Source organism: Carassius carassius, chromosome 4 (assembly GCF_963082965.1).
Source record: "Carassius carassius chromosome 4, fCarCar2.1, whole genome shotgun sequence".
In the NCBI taxonomy this organism is placed as follows: domain Eukaryota; kingdom Metazoa; phylum Chordata; class Actinopteri; order Cypriniformes; family Cyprinidae; genus Carassius; species Carassius carassius.
Window position 1 is genome coordinate 1,504,031 of NC_081758.1, and position 24,561 is coordinate 1,528,591.

The window sequence follows — 24,561 nt, forward strand, 5'->3', positions numbered from 1 at the left end:
TATACTGTAAATGTAGCTGTTATCACATACATTTGTGATAAATGTACCTTTTTGTAATATATCTGCTCAAGATATTGAACATTTCATTTTCCATTGCCTTTTTGGGTTGACTTTAAAATAGACATAAAAAAAATTAAAAAATAAATAAAAATAAACAAAGCCCTTAATTTAGAACCTCATGATATTTTACTTTGTTTTCAAAACCCATCTTTTTTCTGATAAACAGCTTTATATTATTCATCTGTTAATTATCTTAGCAAAGTTTTATATTCATAAGTCAAAAGTAATTCAAAAGGAACCATCAAATATGACATTTTGTAACACTGATCTTAATATATGTTTAAACTCTTTTTAATAAGAGATCACAAAATAAGAAGTTTTTAAAAACAATAAACATTCTAAAGCTTTTCAAATTTATATCACTGCCCTAATGTATGTATAACTTTTTTTATCCAGTTTTTTTTTATTTTTTTTATTTTCTATATATATATATATATATAGTATATATACAGTATATATATCTTTGTATTCATTTGGCTTTGTGTTGTTGCTGCTGTTGTTCTGTTTTGCATGTTTGCCTTTGTGTGATGGAACTGAATAAAGGGAAAACTTAAAAAAAAAAAGGGTTGTGGAGTAATTTAAAATATATTTATTTTACTTTATTTGTAAGGAAGAACTTTTGCAGTATGGACTGTATAATGTTCCAATTTAAATGATCAAAAAGGCTGCTCCGGTGTGAACCTGCAGGAGTTTGCAAAAAGTGATGATGTGGGCGGAGTCTATCTGGTGGCAAAATATTACAGTGTTAAAGAATACCAAAAATATGAATAAATTAATAAAAATAATTTTGACAAGTAATGTTGAGTTTATATTTGACTTTTTTCTCGCAATTCTGAGAATTCCCTCACAATTCTGGTAACACAATCTCTGTATAAAACACTCCAGTTGATGAGTTCCTGAACATGATGAATGATGGAATTTGCTTAGTCTCAATTATTGCTCTGAACAGTGTGGATCTGTGCATTAAGGGAACTGGGCTTTGCAGTCCTGGGTCATTCTTGTGCACTTTCTTCCTGTCGCATGCACACACTCTTAACATGCATTGAATGGTTTGTGAGATATACTGTATGCCATCTGAACAGATTTTAAGTTAACTGATCGACTTGATTAAACAGAGCAAACATACATCAGTGTTGTACACTTTCTCTGTTGAGAAGTAGTAGTTTTCCATTCATTGTGCTTCAGTATAATACTTGTTGAACTACAGATAAAATCAGACTGAGTAACAACAAAGTTATTTGCTCACTTTACCACCACTTTATTTCCTGCTTCCTTTGTCTCTTCAGCTAAAAGACTTTACTTCCTGTTGACTAGTATTTGGATATCAAGCCCAAAATTGTGGCAAAGATTAGTCAAGTATGTAACAATTTAGTAACAAATGAACTAATGTTTTATATCATACATGATTTACATTGTTTTGTTTTGATATGGAACCTATTATCAATCTGTGGTTACAACTGTGATTACTGTGCTTGTTGTCCAATCAGAAACATCCATTATGATGTCATTGTTTGTAATTATTAATTATAATGTAAATGTACCTTGAAGAACATTGCAAAAGTACATCTGTAAAAAGGTTTCTACTCAAATTCACAACGGTAAACTTGTAGAGATTATTTATAGTTTAGGTGTTGCATCAGACTAAGTGAGAACTGTCAGTTTAACGTTATTCCGTCTTCGCACAGCTTGTGTTACTTCCAGTGAGAAGAAGGTCCAGCTATTACAACATAGTGTGTAGAACCTGTAATCAAAAGCTATCTTACCAGCTTGTTGAGCAAGAAAAAGGTATTTTCTGAGTCAAATACAAGTTGTGTTACAGGCTCGTTCCCTTTTTGCTTGTAAGCTCTTCTCTGAACTATTAAAACTATTAGTTTTTTTAGATTAGAAATCACATCAGACTTAAATAGGGTGTTTTTATTTTATTTATCTGCTTCTGTGTTACATTTAAGGCATTCAGCAGATGCCCAGAACAGAGTGACATTAAAAGTGTCAATGAAAGACGACAGATGGATCGTACACAAATGACTCTTTAGTGTCAGTGAGTGAGTGGGTCTAAGTTTAGTTGACAGAGATCAGTCCGGGACTGAAGACTGGGAAGTTGCTTTGGAGAAAATGATAGATACAGCTATAGGAAACCAGTTTGTGTGCACTCACTGGACCGAGTTCTTTCTAGCTTCCTCGAAGCTTATGGAGAGACTGACTGTTCCACTTCCAAAGCTCACCCTTGGTTTCTGACTATGTCTCCGCGTAGAGGGGGAATCCATTTCATTGCCATTGGTCTTCAGGCTGATTGACGAAGAGGGCGAGGAGGCAGAGGACCCACCCACGCTGCCTGACCTCTTCCTGGAGCTAGAACTGTGTCGCAGTGTCGCTTTCGCTGCTGCTTTGAAAGCATGAGCTGCTGTGCTACAACGAACCTCCTCAATCGTGTTCCTGGATGGTTTCAGGAGGATGATGTAGACCTTGTTGAAAAAGATACAGGCGAGCAGACTGAAGCTGGAAGCTAGAATTGCAATGACCTCGACCGCCGAGACAAATTTGCCATACGTGCTGAAGTACGCGGGGATGAAGGAGATCCAAACGATGAAAAAAATGAGCATGCTAAATGTGATGAACTTGGCCTCCGTGAAGTTTTCAGGAAGTTTCCGTGACTTGAAGGCAAAGAAGAAACAAACGGCCGCCAGCAGGCACGTATAACCGATCAGGAATCCCAACGCCATCATGGAGCCCTCGTTACAGGTGATAAAGATGATCTCGTCGATGTCGTAGTTCTTGTAACTCCCTGGTGGAGCATTGTACAACCAAACCAGGCTTATCATCACCTGCACAAACGTGAACAGGAACACCAGTAAGAACTGCAGGTTCAGTCCCCACCATTTCCGATGGAGGCTGGTGGGGATTTTGGCTTCGAACACCAGTAGGACACGATTGGTTTTCACTAGAATGCAAGAGATGCATAATACAAAGCTGATTCCGAAAGCTGGTTGCCGTACACGGCACGTCCAGTCCTGTGGTTCTCCTATGAATATAAGAGAGCTGGAGAAACAGCAGATGAGTGAGAAAAGCAGAAGAAACGACAGCTCTCGATTGGATGCTTTCACAATCGGAGTATCACGGTATTGCACAAAAACACCCAACACGAAAGCTGTTAACAGAACCCCGAGAACTGCAAGTAAGGTCAGAGCGATCCCAAACGGTTCGGTCCAGGACAGAAACTCGATCTCCTTCAGAAAGCAGGATGTGTGATTGCCGTTAGACCAGGAGTTGTTCGGGCATTTAGAGCAAACACTGGCATCTGTGGAGAAGAGAAACAGAAAAAGTATTACAATAGCACTCAACTGTACAATACGTACTCAAATCTTAATATAAGTCAATTACGCTTTTTTTACATCCCTTAGATGATGGATAAATAGACTAGGTGTAAACGGTATAACATTAAGGAAATTGTGTGTGTGGGGGGAGGGGGGAGCAAACGAGAGGGATAAAGAAAGGTTTTTCAATGAGGATTGATTCATTTAAAGATTTAACAATGAGGAATATAGTCTTCGCATTTATTAACAGTTTCCCCACCAGCATTGTTAATTTTATTTTTTAGTCACTACAAGTAGGGCTGCACAATTTTGATAAAAATCATAAATGTTGATTATTCCCCTGAAATAGAAATTGCGATTATTACACATCATATAATCACAATTTACACTGAATGATGTTAATAACATTGTTTGAAGCAACTGCATGCCATATTTAAAAAATAAAGTAAACTAGCTGAAATTACACTAACTGAAACCTTGTATTGCTTTTCAAATCTGAGCTATACATCAGATTGGTTTCTTAAGTAAAAATATGCATGGTATCATAATTTTATACTAAAACACAAATTTAAACAACGGAAACACCCTTCAGATAAGCTGTAGAAAGAAAAACATATCTTGAGCATTAACGATTAATTGCCACTTTGAACATTTACGTAATTGTGGCATCTGTAATTTGATTAATTGTGCAGCCCTAACTGCCAACATTTTTATATTTTGTTGTATTAATATCTGAACATACAATATGTCAAAATGAAAAACACTGCATCTGCTTTATAAAAAGAAAAAGAAAAAAAAGTTTAATACATTTGTTACACTTTACAAACTTTATAATCACGGGAAGAAGGATGCGGGAACCGGCGGACAATCAAATTAAGCTTTAATAATCAAATAAACATAAAACAGCGCGACAGACCCTCGCGGACAACTGTCGCGCACAAACCAAAACCAAACACAAAATAAAGCCCAGTGAATAAAATGATGAATGATGGAATTTGCTTAGTCTCAATTATTGCTCTGAACAGTGTGGATCTGTGCATTAAGGGAACTGGGCTTTGCAGTCCTGGGTCATTCTTGTGCACTTCCTTCCTGTCGCATGCACACACTCTTAACATGCATTGAATGGTTTGTGAGATATACTGTATGCCATCTGAACAGATTTTAAGTTAACTGATCGACTTGATTAAACAGAGCAAACATACATCAGTGTTGTACACTTTCTCTGTTGAGAAGTAGTAGTTTTCCATTCATTGTGCTTCAGTATAATACTTGTTGAACTACAGATAAAATCAGACTGAGTAACAACAAAGTTATTTGCTCACTTTACCACCACTTTATTTCCTGCTTCATTTGCCTCTTCAGCTAAAAGAAGAATTTACTTCCTGTTGACTAGTATTTGGATATTTGCATCTGCATTTTAAAAAGAAACAAATAAAAGAAAAGTTTTATGCATTTTTAAACGTTTCATTAAACAAAGAGACCTTCTTTTTTTTTGTCCAAGACTACATTTGGATCTTATTCAGAACTCTAATGAAAACAGAGATGCAGTAAATCGCTTCCATCAACACCCTTGCACAGTCCTATACCATTTCCTGAATCCTGGATCATCATTTTATTTGTTATGTTATTTTGATTTGTATGCTGTTAAATACTTGTTGATCGTGTTATTTTACATATGCATCTGCTCATATATGCTATCACATGTTTCTACTTCTTCGCCCGTGTTTTGATCCGGAGATTCAGTACTCTTTCAGAAGATGTGTAATAGCGCCTCCTACAGTATAACAGTGAAAACACAGAAAGACAGAAAATTCCATCAGTGCTGCATCATAAATGATGGAAAATTCTGTCAATAGCGAGGAAAGAGTTCATCTTTGTTCATGTTTGTTAATGAAATGCAGTAGTTGATTGATTTTGCATTGTGCACTAACTAATATTAACAGATACAACTTAAATTGTATAATGTCAGGAGAGACACCTTGCTGCAGACTTCAGTTCCAACCCTCTCTAAAACCAGCCTGTATTTTTTTTCTAGTAATCCCGAACAGCTGGATTATCTGGTAACCATTCAGGAGCAGGATTGGACACCTCCTCTAAGTCTTGAATCAAGTATACTTGTTGCTAATTCATATATTTGCTAACCTTTATGATCACTGTACTCCCCATCTGAGCACTCCGTACACTCGAAGCAGCATGTGGGTTCGCCATCAATAATTCCTTTCCTGGTTCCAGGATCACACTCCTCACTACAGTTGGAAAATGGTACCTGGTAGAGAAAAGGGAAAGAAGGTATTGTCTCTGATATGATCCTTTGGGTACTCCATTAAGTTAAAGGGTTCCATATGCTTTTTCACTTTTTAGATAGTGTGTAATGTTTCTGTTCAAGCATAAAAAAGGGAGATATACAGAAAACATTTTTCAAGAACTACAACAAATGGCTTGTTCTGACTATAATCAGCCTTAAGGACTTGATTAGCTGCATCATGTGTGTTTAGTTAGGGTTGACACCCCTGGAACAGAGTCAATGGTGCAGAACACACTATGACTGACACTCAAAAAACACCCTGACATTGCCCAACCGTCAACTTGGTGTGTGACAGGCTTTAACCACTTCAGCTGTTATTTTGATTTTTTGAGAATTAGGCATATGCAATATTGGACCCACTGGTGGGTCCCCAGAGTTGATGTGGTTAAGAGCCAAGCAATCTGGATACTGTGTGGTCTATGCTTACTCACCTCAGTTAGACGGCCGTTCCACAGTATTTTTGTCTTGTCAATGGAAAGTTTGGCTCCGTTCTTGTTATGTATACTGTAATAACCAACCTCCTTAAACACAACAGAGCCATCTTCAGGTGATCGATGCCAGTTTATAATGGTATAATTTGCTGAGAGCTCACTGCCATTGTCAAAGCGCACCCTCTCCCCAATGCGGTTTATGAAGTTTAGGTGTCTCAGTTGTTTCAGAACCTTTTAGAATGAAAAGAGGCATTTCGTTAATATCCTAGAAAACCAAGAAGAGCAGAAGGGAACCTTCTGGAATACCTCCACAGGAAATTATTAGGTATAATCAACCAACCTGCCATGCTTCTACTTTCCTAATGTCTGCACAAGAGCCATTAGCAAACAATCCTTTTCCAGGTGTGCAGGTAAGTATGTCCTGAAGTGCCTGTGCTATGGCATAAACAGCCACATAAACATTGTAAGAAATCCGTAGGTGTGTGTAGTCCAGGTACGGCGTCTCCACACTTGCAATATCCTCTTCACCAGTGCACAGAGGTCTGAAACTTGTACTTCCATTTTCACTGTCCTCATTCCTTGGACTGTCTTCAAGATAGCAGTTAAAAGTCTCCTCCCAAAATTCTCGCACAAACTCATTATGACTGGACTTCTTTGGATGCACCTCCTGTAGGAATTCTTTGAAGCCGGGTATATGGCCAGCCCTCAGCGCAAAGCCAATCGTTCCTCCCATGACATCGAGGTACTCTGGCTTGGCAACCAGGCTAGAGATGGCCCATGCCTCACTCGCCAACCAAATGCGATCGGTGACGTTTCGCCTCACCATCTCTTTAACGAGTGGCTCGATGTCCGGTCCGCTAGCGAACACAGCGATGACTTTAGCGGTTGAATTCTCGATGCGGTCTGCCAAGCGGCGGATCTCAGCTTCATCGATGTATTGGGAAATTAAAACATTGAGATCGATGCAGATGTCCCTATGAAACATTTCATTCTCAAACTTTTCGATCCCTGGACGGCCATATTCATCGTCCGAGGCGATGGCAATCACCCAGTTCCACTGGAAGTGGTCAATGATGGCAGCCATGGCTATAGCCTGATACTCATCTGTGGGGATGGTTCTCATGAACGATTTGTACTGATTCTTGTTGCTCAAAAGTCGACTAGATGAAGCATAGCTGATCTGAAAAACAGGCAATTTTGTTCAGTGTATTTTTCCCATGCAGCACTTAAAATGATAACTTACAGTGATCATATCTGTCAAGCTCCCAAAAGGACAAAAAACATTTAGCATAGCCAATGGAAATATCCCCCTAAAAAGTGCATTCTATCTATTTGTGTCTCGAGATTAAATTCCAATTACAATATATTTTTAAAGGCTGTTTTCCCAAAATGAGGGAAAATTGTATTCTTATCTATATTCTTAAGTTTTTAGAGAGGGGTTTCATATATTATTTGCCTGATTTAAATAACATTTTATTTCTAAACCCAGGTGAAAGCATTATTCTCATTATTATTATTACTATGGATTACTCCATTTACATTTTTTTTTATTCCAATTTTTATTCAATTTGATCAAATTCATCAAAATGAAACAATGGCTGTATCCACTCTCCAGATTTCTGTTCTGGAAATGTATGCAAATTAGTGGATATTTAAATAAACCATGTAATTTGCATATTTAATCACAACATTTAAAAAAACTCGCAATACAAAACAATACTGCTATTGAAATACAAAACAACAGTTCTGTGTGATTAATCAAATAAATATATTTTTTTTACACCTGTGGTGTCTTGCTTAAAGATGAGTTTCATACAGCTGCTGTCTTAGAAACATTCAAAATTATTTTCCTTATGCTACAATTATCAAGCATAATTCACATTCACGATTTCATTCAGTGATGGTTTGGAAATTGCGGAACAACCTGAGGAATGTAGAAGAGGCCCAGAAGGTCAGCCACGGCTGTAGAGACTGCAGATCCAGATGCTCCAACCACTGCGATGGTTGATGGGATGTTCCCTGTGCAGTTACAGAACTCATCCAAGTTGAGTGAATCGATCTTATTCTGTGCAACAAAGCTGAGCGACGCCTCCAGGGCTTTCGAGACAGTGTTACATGTGTCAAATATACGGTAGCCAAGCGTGATATTTGGAAGAAAAGCAGAGCTGTTGTTGATTTCCTCTATAGCAAAGATCATAGACTGTAGCCAACGGAATCCACGAAAGTTATATCTGAAAAAGAAAGGCTAGCTCAATAAGAACTCACACTCTGGGTCAAGTTCATCATTTTGTCAAGTCGAACAGTCCTTAATTAGAACTGACTAGAAATTAATGTGACACGAAAAAAAATATGATTGTTTAATTAATGTTTAATTCAATGTATTACTTGATGACGTTTCTTTGTAATTATTTACTAGCAGTTTTATTAGTGAAAATAATTTCTATACCAAATTTGCTTTAGTGTAAGTTGTACTGTTGTGAACATAATTAAACACTGAAAATATGTCTTTGCAACCAAATATTTAAAGACTAAAGACAGGACAACCTATTGAAGAGATTGTATGTCTCTTCCTTACACCATTTACCTCAAACTAAATATGGCTTTCTATGATGATTCAAGTCTTTAAGGGTGGATGGAAATAATATATTTCCCCACAAATGCATAATTCTGTGATACACGATTGTATGACAAGATAAATTTACATAAATACATGCATGCATACTAAATTTACCAAACACTGGCCATGTATAAAACTATATCTACACAGAAAAAAAATTATGCATTAAATATAATCAGCATTATCCGTGAAGTTGGGGTTAGTAACCTAAATAATGTGTTAATTGCTAAAGGTCAGCTGTGTTGATATTAAAAGTTTGAACCACATTTGCAGAAGCTGACCAGGTTGTGTTTATACCTGACACACTCCGTTGACTCTGGCCTCGCTGCAAGATCCTGGTCTTTGGATGTCACCCCAAAGTGTATTGGGAAAAGCCCCCCCAGCAGTATGTCACCTGTCTTCTGGGCTCTCTGGTGTGGGCCATAGATCGAAATTACACCGCTGAAGCCAAGCAGAACCAGGTAAGCCAAGTAAAACCTCAGAGGACACCGCATTGCTTCAGTTGGCTTCAGTGGTCTTCATGAGGCAAGTTTTGGTATATCCACTAGTTTCGTCAATTGCCTCTTTTGCCGATTTTTTTTCTTCTAAAATGCTCTTGCTTCAGTTGATGGAGTCAACAGACAGTATGCAGATGGACCAACACATTTTTGAGCGGTGAAGGAGCTGGCGAGTCCACCCACATCACTGATCATATATGGGTCTATTTGCAGAGATGATGATTCTTTTGTTCCTTCCTCCAGTAAATTTCTCTCCTGTTCATTATATGATGGATCAAGGTAAACACGGCCCATGAAAGTGAATAACAGTAGATTGTGTTTGATTTTGGATTCCTCAGACAGTGTTTGGCTGAACGCTGAATATTGCTGAAAAATAAAGAAATAAAAGGGACACTTAAACTGAAAAAAAGAATGTTCATTTTTATACAATGGTTACAGTACACTCTCGGAAAAAAGGTACAAAAGTTGTCACTGGTGCGAGACCCTTTAAAAAGATACTAATTTAGGGACTATTTAGGCACTGATATGCATCCTTCAGAGGTTTTTTCTGAGGTTTTGGTCTTTGAATTTGATTGGATGAGCAGCATAAAGTGCAACCATTCCCACCCACTTTTCCAGCTGCGTTGGTTCCGGAAGTATTTTTCACATTTATTTTTCCCATAGGGATTTTTTAAAAAGTCAGTGTTTAAGAGTTATAAACCATGAACCAAACCAACCAGTGAATCACAACTTTACAAACTTTGTTTTGAAGCTAAATATGTATTTAAAAACTGGACAAAAAAGCCAAAAGGTACTTAATGTATCTAAGAAGGGAAAAAACTACAATTCCATGAAGCATTGTGAATGACAATCAGATTAAAAGCATTAACCTAAAACTGATAGAAATACAAAACTACTGATTTAAAGATAGTAATTTTACATACAGTATATATATATATATATATATATATATATGATATATATACATACATACAGTACACTGTATATGCACACACACACAGTGGAGATCAAAATAGAGAACAATTTATAAACACTTGATTTTTTTTTATTGTTCAAACCTTGAAGGAATTTTAGTCGTAACAATACCATGCTAGTAGAACAGTGTTGTACAAAATTACCAAGGCACTTCAACAAAACTACATTCTCTTACAACTAAAATCTCTGAAGGTTACAGCAGTCGAAACTCAGTAGCAAGTGTAGAGGCCCTGCTTTGGGTGACTTCAGATTTTTCAGAGATTTTAGTTAGGTTTAGATCAGGACCCTCGGCCGGCCATTTCATTATTTCAATGTTTTCAGCTTCAAGGAACTGATTTATCCATTTTGCAGTGTGGGGGGAAGCATTGTCTTGGCAGATTGGGAGATGCTTGCAGGGAAGGAGCCGCATGTTGCCATCAGACCCAAATAAATGAAACGTGTTCTCATCGGTAAAGTGAACTTTAGACCAGTTCTCCTCTCTGCACACAACATGCTCCGCAGCAAAGGTGAGCTTAGACTTTTGATTCTTTCTGCTGATGAGAGGCTTGGTCACTGAAGGGTACGGTTTCAGTCGGACTTCTCTTAAACGAGCCGAAACAGATGCTTAAACTTTTCAGCACTGAACTGACCAGCTGCAATTCTGAACCCATTGCTCACTGATAGTCTCTGCATTATTGTGTCTTCTCGTGCATTCATCTTACATGGACGACCAGCCTTTTGGGGGATTTGAATGAGTTTGTAATGAAGCAATATTCTAGAAATCATAGATTTGGAATGACCATCTTCTCTTGCAGTGGCTAGAAGGTTTGTCCCTTTAGCCTGCATCTGTATAACCTCAGCACAAGTGTAGTGTAGAGGGCCTCTACACTTGCCTCCATTCTAAAGTGGTTTCAATCTTGCAAAGTCAATGAAAAATGGAAATTTACACTGCCAGTTAAATAGGGTTTGTATTATATTTAAGGAAATTAGCACCAGGTGCCAGATTAACACCAAAAAACTTGGAGGTAGGGCTGGACGTTTAATCGAAAAATAATCAAAACCGAAATTCATAACCTCTAACCGATTTTAGGCCATAATCGTCCAGCCCTACTTGGAGGTATCTGCAAGTGTTCTTTTTCAAATATCGAAATTTAATTTTTTTTATACTGTGCTTCCGAGTATGTTTAACTCAGGAAATATGCTTAATAGACTTCAAATAGGACTAAGCAGTGACCTCAAAATTGAGTAAATTGTCGGTTGTTCTCTAATTTTGATCTCCACTGTATGCATGTAGGTATATACATCGGGATGGCAGGGCCTACTCAAGAAGAACGTAAGCATCGATGGGATGAACATTTCAAGGAAGTCCCAAACCAGCCAGCACCAACCACAGAATTTGATCCTAGCCTCCTAAACCCTATACCAAATCTGCCAGTAAACCTTGACACGATTACAGCAGTGGAAACAAAAAATGAGATCCAGGCACTCAAGAATGGCAAGGCTGCAGGCCTGGATAAAATCCTGCCTGAAATGCTGAAATCTGGTGACCAGTGCCTTGTTGATGCCCTGACAGATTTGTTTAATGCTTGGTGGGCAGCCTCAGCAGTCCCTGAAGAATAGACACGAGGTATGATCATCATGCTCCCACAGAAAGGTGATCTCTCCAAGTGTGATAACTGGCGGGGTATTACCCTTTTATCTGTACCTGGAAAGGCGTTTTCTTTTGTCCTTCTAAACCACCTCTGACACGCTGTTGACGCCTGCCTTAGAGATCAACAAGAGGGCTTCCGCATTGAGTAGATCTTTGTTCTGGGACGAATTGACAACAACAGATCTCACTGTACTTAATCGACTTTGTCAAGGCCTTTGACTCAGTGCATCGAGAAACACTATGGAAGATAGCCCAGGCTTATGAAATTCCATCTCGATTTGTAGACATCTTTTACCAAGGCTCTTGATGCGGTGTATGAATAGATAAGGAATAACTGATATCTTCATTATTGAAACTGCCGATAGACAAGGTTGTGCTGTAAATGTTGTAGATGTAGATTTACGCAGTAAGCCACTAATTTCAAAATGACTAGTTTCATCAGCTAAATTACACTGAGCTAAAAATGACCAATGGCAGCAGCATCATGTTGTTTTTACACGGAGAGCAGTAGCTTTATTAATAAGACCTGTAGACTTTAGCTATCTTCAGTGGTGACAACACTTCTTTTGTTTTATTTCCTGGTGTTTACATGCCTGTAAGTCAAGAAGTATTAAAGCTATCTTTCTGTATCTTAGTTGTCAAACTTTTTCTTTTGGGTATCTCCATTTTGAAGGCCCACATCCATCCCATTAAATATTTTGGCATTCTTCTTCATTTATTTCTCCAGAAAAAAAAAAAGAAAAAAAGTTAAATTAAAAATCTGAGCTGCAGACCTTTTAATATTTACGATTGTTTCCTCCTATGTTTCTCTATCACGATGTCCCTTTAGGGCCGGGCCCTGATTCCCCAGAAGTGATGATCTTGATCTCCAACAATGAATGAAACTAGTATGAATTCAGCACGATTTTTAACTTATTTGTTTGGACTGTTAATCATTAAATTGGTTTAACGATGCAAATAGTTTTTTTATTTCAGAGATGTCAACTTGACACCAGTTGAAATGAGTTAAATATGAACTTTTTTTTTTTTAATTCCAGGTCAGTTTCACCATGTTGGAGGGAATTACACTTTTTTTTCACATCTGAAAATGTGCGAGTCAGTGAGACAAATCCACACAGAGTTCCACATGGCTAACCTTCCCACCGCTGGATCGGTGTGTGATACTATGGCCACTTTAGACTCACTTCCCAGGTGTAGGGCTTAACAATCCAGCTCATTAACTCTGGAAATATGCTCCAGCAGGACCTGGCGATTCCATAAAATACTAGTCAAGTCTCTGGAAAAAAGGTTCAGGGTCATTTATGTGAGAAGGGGGTGCACGAGCTGCACATTCAGACAATGCTGAGGAATACGGTGTCTCTTAGAATGTAGTGATGTATTAAATACAAATACAATGGGCCTTCATGAAACAAGCAATGCAATAAACCATCTGACTGCAAGAATAGTTTTACAAATGCTTCCAGAATGTTTCAAGAATGACAGCAAATGACAAAATTGATGATCGCCTACAAATAAACAACCTTTAAACATATTCAAGACATGACAACCTTCACGTTATTGTGAACCTATGTGCAGTACAGATTATCCCCAACTTCCACAAAAATACAACTTCGTGATCAGTAAACTTAGTGATTCTGAAGGAAAATAAAAATAAATAAACGATAATTCACACATATTACACTTACCTTAAGTAAGTGAAATGGGTACTTACCTTATTAAAAGCAACAAGTCATGAATTCCATACGAAGAAACAAAAGGCAGACCACAATTCACGACTCCCAGTGAATATTACGACAAAAAATTTACAACGGAAACAAGCTGGTAGCGATTCAGAACCATAATTTAGTGAAACAACATGCTTTCTAATTTTGCCTCTAGCTGTGATGTTAGATCATTTTTTGAGTTCCTCCATTAATTCGGAGCGCTGTGATGGTGTGTGCTGTTCCTATGAGAAGTGTGAAACATTAACCAGAGAGACCAGTCCATTTCCTCTGGCTGGTTATAGTCATCCTGTGGTCATGTGGCTGAAATCATTTAAAACGGTCAACATATTACCAGCCCAAACAAATAAAATGCGTATTATAAAGTAGATTTACACATGCAAAGTAAAAGGGAGTCTAAAGCTGAATGCATATAATAAACAAACTACACTGAAATGAAGGCTGATTAAAAACTGGATGCATTACCAGTAACCAGTTTTAAAAGTGCTAATCCAATCTAGCTAATCTTACGGACCATGTAAGTATTACACAGCATTCATAAACGCATTAAAAGCTTTATTTTGAGGATAGCAGTTGTGATCTAAAATAAATAAACACATGAATGTGCCTTTTCTCCAATTCTATACTAATTCAGGTCCAATGACACATTTATGGTTTCTTTTAAAAAAAATGGTGCATCAAAATCAGGTTTAATAATGTGCATGACCAAGTCACTAAAGCCATTTTAATTCACGGGCAATCGAAATACTTCACTCAACATGCTCAGAACCTGCTTTTTTTTTTTAAAGAAATATTTAAAGAAACCAAAAGATTAAATTGTCATTTTCAATAAAATCACAGGAGCGTTCTCAAATTATGCTGGAAAACAAGTCATGGATCATCAGGTTTTTGCACTAATCGGTGGTGTCCAAGTCAGCTCGAGTGCTGCGGTCATTAAGTTAATCTATACAAGTGGACTCCTTTGGAAAGTTGTGCCTTAAATTCTCTTCACACATGCATGAAGCCACAGAAACATTTGCAAAAGTAGCCCAAGTTTTAATTTTCAAAGAAAAACAGGTCTTTGCATTTTAGACACACCCCTTCAACAGCACAAAACATACAACTCAAGCTCAATTTACAAAGTCTTGCATTTTATCAAGGTGAATTTAAATGCCACACATGTGAAGTAACAAAAAAAATATAATTTGAATGCAAGGTTATTAATCTCTTATCAATAGAAGCATCTAGGCTTCTGAAACGGCATCAAACTAAAGCCCACTTCTACACGACAAACTTGTTTTTGGTTATGGAGTTGCTCTTAGTTGCAGTGTCGGCATGGGCTTGGTATCCAATGACAAGTTTCTGCGGGAGCCCGAGACTTTCTTTATACTTCTTACTGAAAGGGAAGTAATATGAGAGAAGTGAGAAACAAACGGTTCACGATTTTGGAAAACCACAAAAAAAAAACCTTTCCAAAGGTTTTTTTTTTGTCTCAATGGCTGCCGATAGATCAAGTACAAGGTACTGATGCTTTGGTGGAGAACAGCCCAAAAAAATCTGCATTACACTGACAAATGTTTACTCCTGATTTCTGAGGTCTGAAAGTCTGAGCAGTAACAATCCCCCATCTGCTCTGACGGTTAAACAATGAGGATAAAACTTTTATTTTTATTACAAAACAAATCATGTGTTCGCTGCATGAATTCAACCTTGCAGTTGTACAACATATCCTAGCAGCAGAGGCCTGCAGACGGTTCCCCGTCCATCTGATATGATGGATAATTAGCTTCATTAGGTTGCCAGGCACAAATTCCCTTTTTCACCATCATTAATGTTTACAGCACCATGAGTGGTCAAATGCTTACATCTGGCTCTGCCTGACTTCATTTAAAACATGCTGAAGTCTAGAAAATAAACACCACCACATAATATAATACTATATGATATAACCAAACATCTTTTGTATGAACTCTGGCAAGTTTAGAATCTGCAGTTCAGCAAAGAATTAAAAAAACACAACTGTTTATAACGGTTTAAAGTTTAGTTCAATGTAATTTGAAAAATGAGCATGTTGCCCTTTTTACAGCTATTGTTTAATTTACATAAAACTCAAAGCATGCTTACCCAATGTATGTCACGGTCTCACAGTTCTCAGCATTGGAGGTCCAGATGGCAATTTTGTCCCCTTTGGCACGGATATTGATCACACTTCCACAGATATCCCGACTGAAGGAGCCAAAGCCCTCTCCGATGAGACACAACAGCTGCCACGAGAACAAACATGTGTTCAGCATCATCTTTATTTGGCTGTAATTTAAGCAACCTTCCTTTACATGAAGTAGTAAATATGTATTGTGTATTCATACAATTAGCAGTTTTCATAGAAAGATGAGAACGATGTGAATTTTTACAAGAGACAAATTAAATCCAAAAAGGTTCAAAGCCAGCAAGTATATTTTCTGACCGTTTCCAGCCAAAAATGGTCAAGCTCTGTGTGTCTGTGATGCTTGGCGAGAGTGATCAACCAGCGGCCACCACATTTATTACTCCTGTCTTCCCACATGGGCTCGATGCCGTCCTGTAAAGCAACAGAGAAAATGCTTTGAAAAGAGTCACTACGCAAGTGTAATGTGAAATTTTCATAGGCTAATTAGTTTTTAATGTTAAGTCCAATTCGATGCAGCCCCAGCACGTTAACAGAACTAAATTTAGACAGCTGTGTGCACTGCGAACAATACTTCAGTCATTAACAGGACCGTTATACACAATATTGAAATAATATTAAGAGTATTACACAATATAACAAAATAATTATAAAACAAATTAAAGTAAAATAAATAAACAGACAAAAAAAAAATTAAAAAATATGCAGAAAGTGATGTCTTGACCTTGAACATAGAGTAGTCACAGCCAGAGGAGAGTTTGCTTGGCGGCTGGATGTTGTGGTACAACCTGAAACGGTTGAATCAATAAAACATTTTCTGAAGATGAAACTGACAAATCCTTTAATATCTAGAGGAATTTAAAAAACAATGGTCTGTCAAGTGTGAAGTTTGTCAGGCCTTCGGAGTTCGAACTATGATCACAATTATATTTACATTTTGGGAAAATGTAATCGTGATGAAACCTGGGATTTTTAAGCCCTCCAGATTGCATAATTTGACCAAAGAGTCATTTTATGATTGATGTGATTTAAACTGATGTATGGTAAAGTCATTTAATCCCATATTACTGTTGTTCAAATATCCAGGCAGACAAAAAGATCATGAAGTACACATTCTGCTAGCAGTCGCTTTCGCAATAAATGCATACATGTACAATAATGTGGCAATAATGATTGGATTAAAGAAAGTAAAAAGCAACATACCTTATTTTATTGTATAATAATGCTTAAATGCATGATGTAACAGTATGTGTGAACCCATCTGGCAACCGTTTTATATTTGAGAAAAATAAAAATAAATTAAGGATTTCCACAGAAACAAGCTAAAAACAATCATTTTTATTGTAATAATGATTGTGGATTACCGGGTAAACTGTAGAGGGCGTCAAAGGACTAGCGACTGTTGAACTTTATTATTTTTACCAAGGGATATAAAAAAACCAAATCATTGTTTTAATACTGAGCTAAACCTTTGATTTAAAAGGGTCCTAATCCCCAAACACGTGAACATGCAAAATCAGAGCAGGGGTTAGGACATTTAATTTGAAGTTGCCATGAACAAAACTATAACTGATGTATTCACATGTTGACACAATTTATAGTAATGCCTAGTTTTCATTAAATGACATGCTCTGGGCGTTTCAAGATTATACAGAAGAAAAAAATAATTATATTGGCACTGTAACGTTAGACACACACAATCTATTCTGTGATTTGGACTAGATGTCAGAGGCCTGTGATGAACTTACAGTGCTGTGCCGGTCAGCACAATTTTGTAACTGACTCGATGTGTAAATTGTAATGGAATCATTTTTAACGGAGCATTAATTGGCTATTGGCCAAAAGTAGTTGATAAATATTGATAAATATTGGCATGTTGGAAAAAATCCAATATTGTGCATCCCTAGTACTTATTACTAATGAGCTTCTCTTTTGTTGGCAAGACATTTCTAAACACTTCTGATTACAGATCTGGAGAGATGGGGGGAACAGTCTAATATAGTGCAATATGGAACAATCTGTTGCGTGGATTGCAATATGAATCTTCAACTGTTCCTCTAACTGATAAACTCTTTCCCAGTTGTTTATGATGAAGACAAACTCACGCCCAGAAGTCCTCAGCGGTGTCGAACTTGGTGATGAGCCTTAGATTGTCTTGCCACATTTTGCTCTTATCATTTTTGTAGAACCAAAGACCCCATCTGAACACAAACGACACGCGGGGAAGAGGAGCAGAGTGAGCGACAGGCCACAGACAGAGGAGAGGAGAGACATCAGCAGCCTCAGCGCACCTGTTTTGTAAAGGGTGCTTCATATAAGGGACCTTCAAAATGTGCGTTTCGAGTTTCTGCTTTTCAACCCTCTTCCTCGTCACTTTGTCAATCTGGTAAAATGTAAAAGAAATGATTGGCGTGGCACAGCCGCACCGTTGTCATGCAGCTCGGACGCCGTGGCTTTTGGCCTGAAATCGCGTCATTAAATAAACACAAGTTTTCTAGCTTATTGCAGGTAAAAGAAAACAGATGTTTTTAGACTGATACGTGTGTGCATGGAGAAATGAGAACTGTAATCACGAACACAGCATGCTCACCAGCTGTACAGCGCACGACGCCATGGCACTCCTGTAGCGCGCGAGAGAGAGACCGAGCTCGCCCAGCGCGCGCATTTATAACTTCAGAGCGACGTTTAAAATTAGGACGCAAACTTAATGATCACTCTTTCGAAACAGCATAAAAATTTGAATATTTCTTTATTTAATTTTATATATATATATATATATATATATATATATATATATATATATATATATATATATATATATATATATATATATATATATATATATATATATATAATTTATTTATTTCGCATGTAGTGCTTTTCCAAACCTTGACTGGGTTCAAAAGTAGCCTAATGGGAGTAGGATTTTTGTATTGCACATTCTATTTAAGAACCTGCTTGTGCTTTGACCTCAACATGTGCACTTCTGTTTCAAATATATGTATAACAAAACCAACAAAAATGCTTTTAGGTCAGTTATTTCTATCTTTTGCTGTAGTTCCTCTGTAGGAAATATCAGTTCACATTTCCAAACATTCCTTTTGCCATTACTTGTAATAATGAAGTGAGATTTCTGAATGCACAGAGATCTGATCTCAGCATCATCATCATCATCCTGTCCATCTGCGATTACATGAAGAAACTGAGACAGACTGTGGCTACATCAAGAAACCTCCATGCAAAGCTGAAAAACAGCAAACTCACCAGACAAAAGCTGTTTTAAACAAAGTATTGTCACACCAAATGTTGATTTGATTTAGCTAATTGAAGTTAATTGCTAAATAAAATCTATTTATGACATTATTTTTAAAAGCATCCTCACTTTAAACCACTTAAAGTGCCTAAAACTTCTCACAGTAGCCTACTGGAGCTTTGCAGGAAGGTTTCTTGAAGCATTTTGGAGACATTGGTGGAGTTCATCTGGATTGAGTCTGTCTCAGTTTGTTCTGTATCTTCATGTAATCTCAGACAGACTGGATGATACTGAGATTAGATCTCTGTGTGCAGCACCTGTTTAAGAATCAGTGACTCAATGGTTTGATATGTTAAAGTCATATATACTGTATATAATTTTATAACATCCGGTGCAGTATGTTCAACTCAACTCCAGAGGTCTCTGTCACCAGTTTATTGAAATGGACTCTTAAACAGCACACAATTCAATAATCACACAATTTTTATTCAAAAGACCTTACAGACTTTTTGATCAGTCCTTTATGTTTTGATCAGGCCTTTATTTTTGCATTTCTGTACTTTGTCATAATTAAACATATGAATACAAAGAACTGTTCTTGTTTTTTACTTGCAATGTCAATGGTGTTTTTATCTGTTATTTTATTTTCATAGCTAGTAAAACATATTAAAACATTTCAATATAATTTTTATATATTTAGTAAAATATAATACAACAAAATGTAAAAAATATATATGTTTAATACAAATATATAACAGCTAATGAAAAATGAATTTTAGTATATGGACTAAAAAAAAATCTAACTTAAAAAGATGAAATATATAGTTTGTTTGTCTGCATGTCATGATGTGACCATTAACCAACATCAGGGAACCTGAACCGGAACATGTATTATTAAATTATTGAAATATTAACTTAAAATTTCAGAGGGTCTTGGTAAGTAAATATTTTGGCGTTTGGCTGACAAAAATAATTGGTGATCCCTTTATTAGACTACATGAATAAATAATTTGTAAACAAGACAAAAGCAATGACATTACACAGCCAAAGTCTTCCAGATTTAAAACATTTTTGTCCAGACTTCCAAAAAAAAAATGATTAGTAATGGTCAGACAGAAGAGACATGATGAATAGGAGTGGTTTCTTATTAAAGTAGGCCAATGTGGTTGATGAGGAAAAAAAATCCAATTACTCTTTTTTTCCATTTATATAAAGTTACATTAATTATTACTCTTTTAAACCTACAAAAATTATGACAATAACAACAAATTAAATATAGAAGGTGTATTTGTTTCATGAAAACTATGAAGGGAACAGAATATTGACAAACTTTGCCTCAGCCCATTCAGCTTTATTACTCCTCCATTGGTTCTAGCTGCACAGTAAAATAATTCCCTGTAAAAAAACGGTAATCTACTGGCAGATGTGGTTGCCAGCATCATACTGGAAAAAAATAGTTAAAATGTGTGCTACTGTTTTTTAAATTGACAGTAAAATGCTGTTTTGTCATCTACAGTAACTACTGTGATTTATCAGCATATATCTGTTAAACTACTACTGCATCCAAACTTCAATTGAGGATAGTAAGAATATGAGTGCCTTAGATACAGCTTTGGATGTGACTAACTTAGCGAGTCCCATACATTGTTCAGTTCCGGTTGCAGAGCCCCTACAGCAGGGTGACTGGGTGACTGTGAGGTGGCATGATCGCAGGACAAAACACAGAATCCGATCAATACATCCAACAGGTTCTCCCCACTCAGTAATCCACCCACTGAGAAACCTGATCAAAGTGCCCTAGTTATTGGCGAAATTTAAAAATAGAGACACCAGCCACCATAGTCCAATGTTTACCGGGAGCCAGGGAACCTGACAGCTTGGCAAATGTAAAAGTGCTAGAAAATGCTAAACATAAATACAGAAAGATTGTTAATCACTTCGGCACTAATGATGTCTGACTTTGAGAGGTGTGTGAACTTGCAAGTACGATGTCAGACACTGTTATATGCTCTGGTCCCCTCCCTGCTTAATGTAGTGATGAGATACATTGCAGACTGTCGTCACTCAATGGCTGGATGTCTAAGCGGTGCCCGCAGAATAACATAGGTTTCATAGACAATTGGACGAGTGTTTGGGGCAGACTTGACCTGTGGAAAGAGACAGGAGGTCTTCATCCCTCCTGGGGTGGTGACGCTCTTCTCTCTAGAAATATGCACATAGAGTTTGTACTTGACTAACTCAGGTCAGGAAGAAGACAGACTGGCTAAGCTGACTGTCTACTACAAACTTTGCTTGCAGTAGCTGTGCTACTAAATTAATTTAAAAATGGCAATCCATATATAGCTATGATCATCTTGGCTGAGCTTTCAACGTTGTTACGGAAAAGGTGAGGAAGCTACATGACCTGCGGTGCGCTTGCGGCATTCTGATAGTTGATATGTTTTTAACTCGATGTGGTGTGGACGCGCCTGGAAAAAGCAAGCACGTCGCTTCCATTATGAGTGTGCATATCGTGCCTACATTTGAAATAATGAACTTGAGCGTGCAAAAGACACGATATGTGAACGGCCCCTAACTGTTCTCTTGCTCCACCCACACGTACAGCGGAGACAACATCAGAGACAGAGGCCATTATCTCTAATCTCTATCCCACGTCAAAAAATTAGTTAAAATTGGCACTAGTATGGGAATACTTTTTGTATAGAAAAGACGAATGCTTATTTGTCCTTGAAGGTAGACACAGTTAGCAAAAACTATGATCGGAAAGGGGCTGCAAAACGAGAAAACGCATCGAACATGTTAACCTATTCAGAACATCATCATCCTGTGCAGATACAGCTATGTCCCACTTGTAATTTAATGATTTCTGTGATGCGGAGTGAAGCACAGAATCCTGTCATGAAAATGAATATACAGTAGCTAGCTACTCTGCAGATGTCACATAAAATGTGCGATTTGATGGATTGATGAATAAATAAAAAACAAAGCTGTAAAATAATGACAGAAGCACTGCTATATAAATATATAGGCTAATCTGTTTGTTTTGCAAGTCTCTCTGTGAAAGAGCAGTGTTGTCATTTTATTTGAGAAAACCATTGTCAAAAACGTCTCGGTTACGTATGTAACCCTCATTTCCTGATGGAGGCAACGGAGACGTTACATCAGAAAGAGACTGACGAATGGGATCTCGCCTGAGAGCCCAATCACCTTCGAGTGGTTACAAAACGAGCCAATGGTACACCAAGTACCTTGGTCTGCAGAATTTTCATTGCGAGCTCCTCCCCGCAGAGCGCTTATATAAGGAGCAGCCCGAGCAACTCGCATTCAAGTCTTCGCTGAGGAGCCGAGCCAGTGACCCGGCCATTCAGAGGAACAGCAATGTGGCAAGGGGACGTAGAGTCTCCATTCCCTCCTTAAGGGAACGAGGGTTACATATGTAACCTCAGCGTTACATCAGAAAGAGACTGACGAATGGGGTCCCTTACAAAACGCCACATGGCCTTCTTCCAGTGACCCGTGTGAGTGATAGCACCCTGTTGTAAGGCCAGCATGAGTGAGGGCCAATAGCTAACACAGAAAACACTGGGTAGCATATTCCAGCTGGACATATGCTAGCAGGCTGCCTGCTTGTAGGAGGACTTACAAAGGCAGGTATCAACCAAGGTGGTGATACACATGAACTGTGAGATACTCAGCCGGCAGGGTGGAAGTTTCAATGACAGAGCTGGCAAGGGGCTTGCCAAGGTAAAGACACATGCTTCGAAGAGACTTACTGTGGACATACACCAATGGGATTGCCAAGAAAAGGGAATCACAAAACATGGAGGCACCTAGTCCCACACAGGGCTGACCAAAGGGCATGTATGCAAGTGCTGGACATCAACAGTGCTGGAGGAACCCAGGGTTCTGAAATTAGGAACTCACCTGAGGGGAATAGCGCACGTATCCAGTCCGTGTTGTGGAATGATGCAGCAAGCCGATTGACACCGAGCAGGTCCTTACTGGCCTGAAGGGAGGACACGGGCTCTACATAGAGATTATAAAATCTTGTAAATGTGTAAGGTGTCGCCCAGCCCGCAGCTCTACAGATGTCTATTAGCTAGGTGCCATGCGCCAGCACCCAGGAGGGAGCTACACTCCTAGTTGAGTGAGCTCTCACCCCTAGGGGGCATGGCAGCCTGATAAGCCAGGACAATAGCATCCACTATCCAGTGGGATAACCTCTGCTTGGAGAGAGCCTTTCCCTTCTGCTGGCCTCCGTAACCGACAAAGAGCTGATCTGAGGTCCTAAGGCACTGAGTTCTGTCTACGTAGGTGCGGAGTGCATGTACTGGACCCGAATTCCAGGCACGCTTCGTCAACTGAAAATGCCTGCAGGTCCCCAACCCGTCAGGAGCACAGTTTTCAAAGATAGAAACTTTAGCTCTACTGAGACCAAGGGTTCGGAAGGAGCCCTCTGCAGTGCTGATAGAACCACTGCGAGGTCCCAAGAGGGGACTTGTTGAGGGTGAGGTAGATTGAGCTTACTTGCTCCTCTCAGGAACCTGATGATCGGATCATGCTGCCCAGGAGACTCAAGCCTTCAACAGGGTCATGGTGAGCCAAAATGGCGGCCACATAGACCTTGAGGGTGGAAGGAGACAGCCTTCGTTCCAACCCCTCCTGAAGAAAGGAAAGCACTGACCCGATCGGGCATTTCCAGGGGTCTTCACGCCGTGAAGAACACCAAGTGACGAAGAGGTTCCACTTCAAAGCATAGGCTAGTCTGGTGGACACGGCTCTAGCTGAAGTGATGGTAGCTACCACCTGAGCTGGCAAGGTACCTAAACCTTCCGTGACCCGTCCAGAACCCACACATGTAGGTTCCAAAGATCGGGACGTGGTTGCCAGAGGGTGCCCCGTCTCTGAGAAAAAGGTCTTTCCTCAGAGGAACTGGTCAGGGAGGGGCTGTCGCGAGGAGTACAAGTTCAGGGAACCAGGTCCAGCTGGGCCAAAAAGGCACAACCATGAGGACCTGCTCCTCGTCCTCCCTGATCTTGCACAATGTCTGTGCAAGAAGGGGAAATGCATACTTGCGAAGGCACAGCGGCCAGCTGTGTGCCAGAGCGTCTGTGCCAAGGGTGCCCTGGGTCAGGGAGTAAAACAACTGGCAGTGGGAATTTTCTGGAGAGGCAAACAGGTCTACTTGAGCGTCTCCGAAGCGTTCCCAAATCAGCTGACCTGACTAGGGGTGGAGTCTTCATTCCCCGGGGCGAGACTGCTGCCGTCAGGGTTCATCAGCTGCACGATTGAGCCTTCCCGGGATGTGAATGGCACGAAGCAACCTCAGATGCTTCTGACTCCACAAGAGGAGATGGCGAATGAGTTGCGACATGCAGCGGAAGCGTAGACCACCCTGATGGTTGATGTACGCTATGGTCGCAGTGTGGTCCGTATGGACCAGAACGTGCTTGTCCTTCAGCAGGGCCCTGAAGCGGTGCAGAGCAAGCAGTACTGCAAGCAACTCGAGGCAACTGACATGCCACTGAAGTCGGGGTCCTGTCCAGGAGCCAGACGCAGCATGCGCGTTGCACATGGCAAGTGGCAGAGGCATCTGTTGACACTACAACATGTCTGGA

General features: G+C 38.9%; 2 protein-coding genes across 2 annotated transcripts; both read right to left on the bottom strand.

Annotated features, from left to right (window-relative positions):
* Positions 1-2,195: 2,195 nt before the first annotated feature.
* LOC132129102 (extracellular calcium-sensing receptor-like) lies at positions 2,196-9,703 on the bottom strand. Its single transcript, XM_059540561.1, has 6 exons — positions 9,022-9,703; positions 8,032-8,338; positions 6,448-7,287; positions 6,108-6,338; positions 5,514-5,637; positions 2,196-3,355 (listed from the first exon to the last, which is right to left on the bottom strand). Exons 1-6 carry the CDS (start codon positions 9,216-9,218, stop codon positions 2,211-2,213), a joined length of 2,844 nt encoding a protein of 947 aa, XP_059396544.1. The 5' UTR covers positions 9,219-9,703; the 3' UTR covers positions 2,196-2,210.
* Positions 9,704-14,561: 4,858 nt separating this feature from the next.
* Positions 14,562-18,395, bottom strand: LOC132129111 (eukaryotic translation initiation factor 4E-1B-like). The gene is made up of 7 exons (XM_059540574.1): positions 18,281-18,395; positions 17,982-18,073; positions 17,796-17,891; positions 16,415-16,478; positions 15,991-16,104; positions 15,651-15,790; positions 14,562-14,922 (listed from the first exon to the last, which is right to left on the bottom strand). Exons 1-7 carry the CDS (start codon positions 18,353-18,355, stop codon positions 14,808-14,810), a joined length of 696 nt encoding a protein of 231 aa, XP_059396557.1. The 5' UTR covers positions 18,356-18,395; the 3' UTR covers positions 14,562-14,807.
* Positions 18,396-24,561: the final 6,166 nt, after the last annotated feature.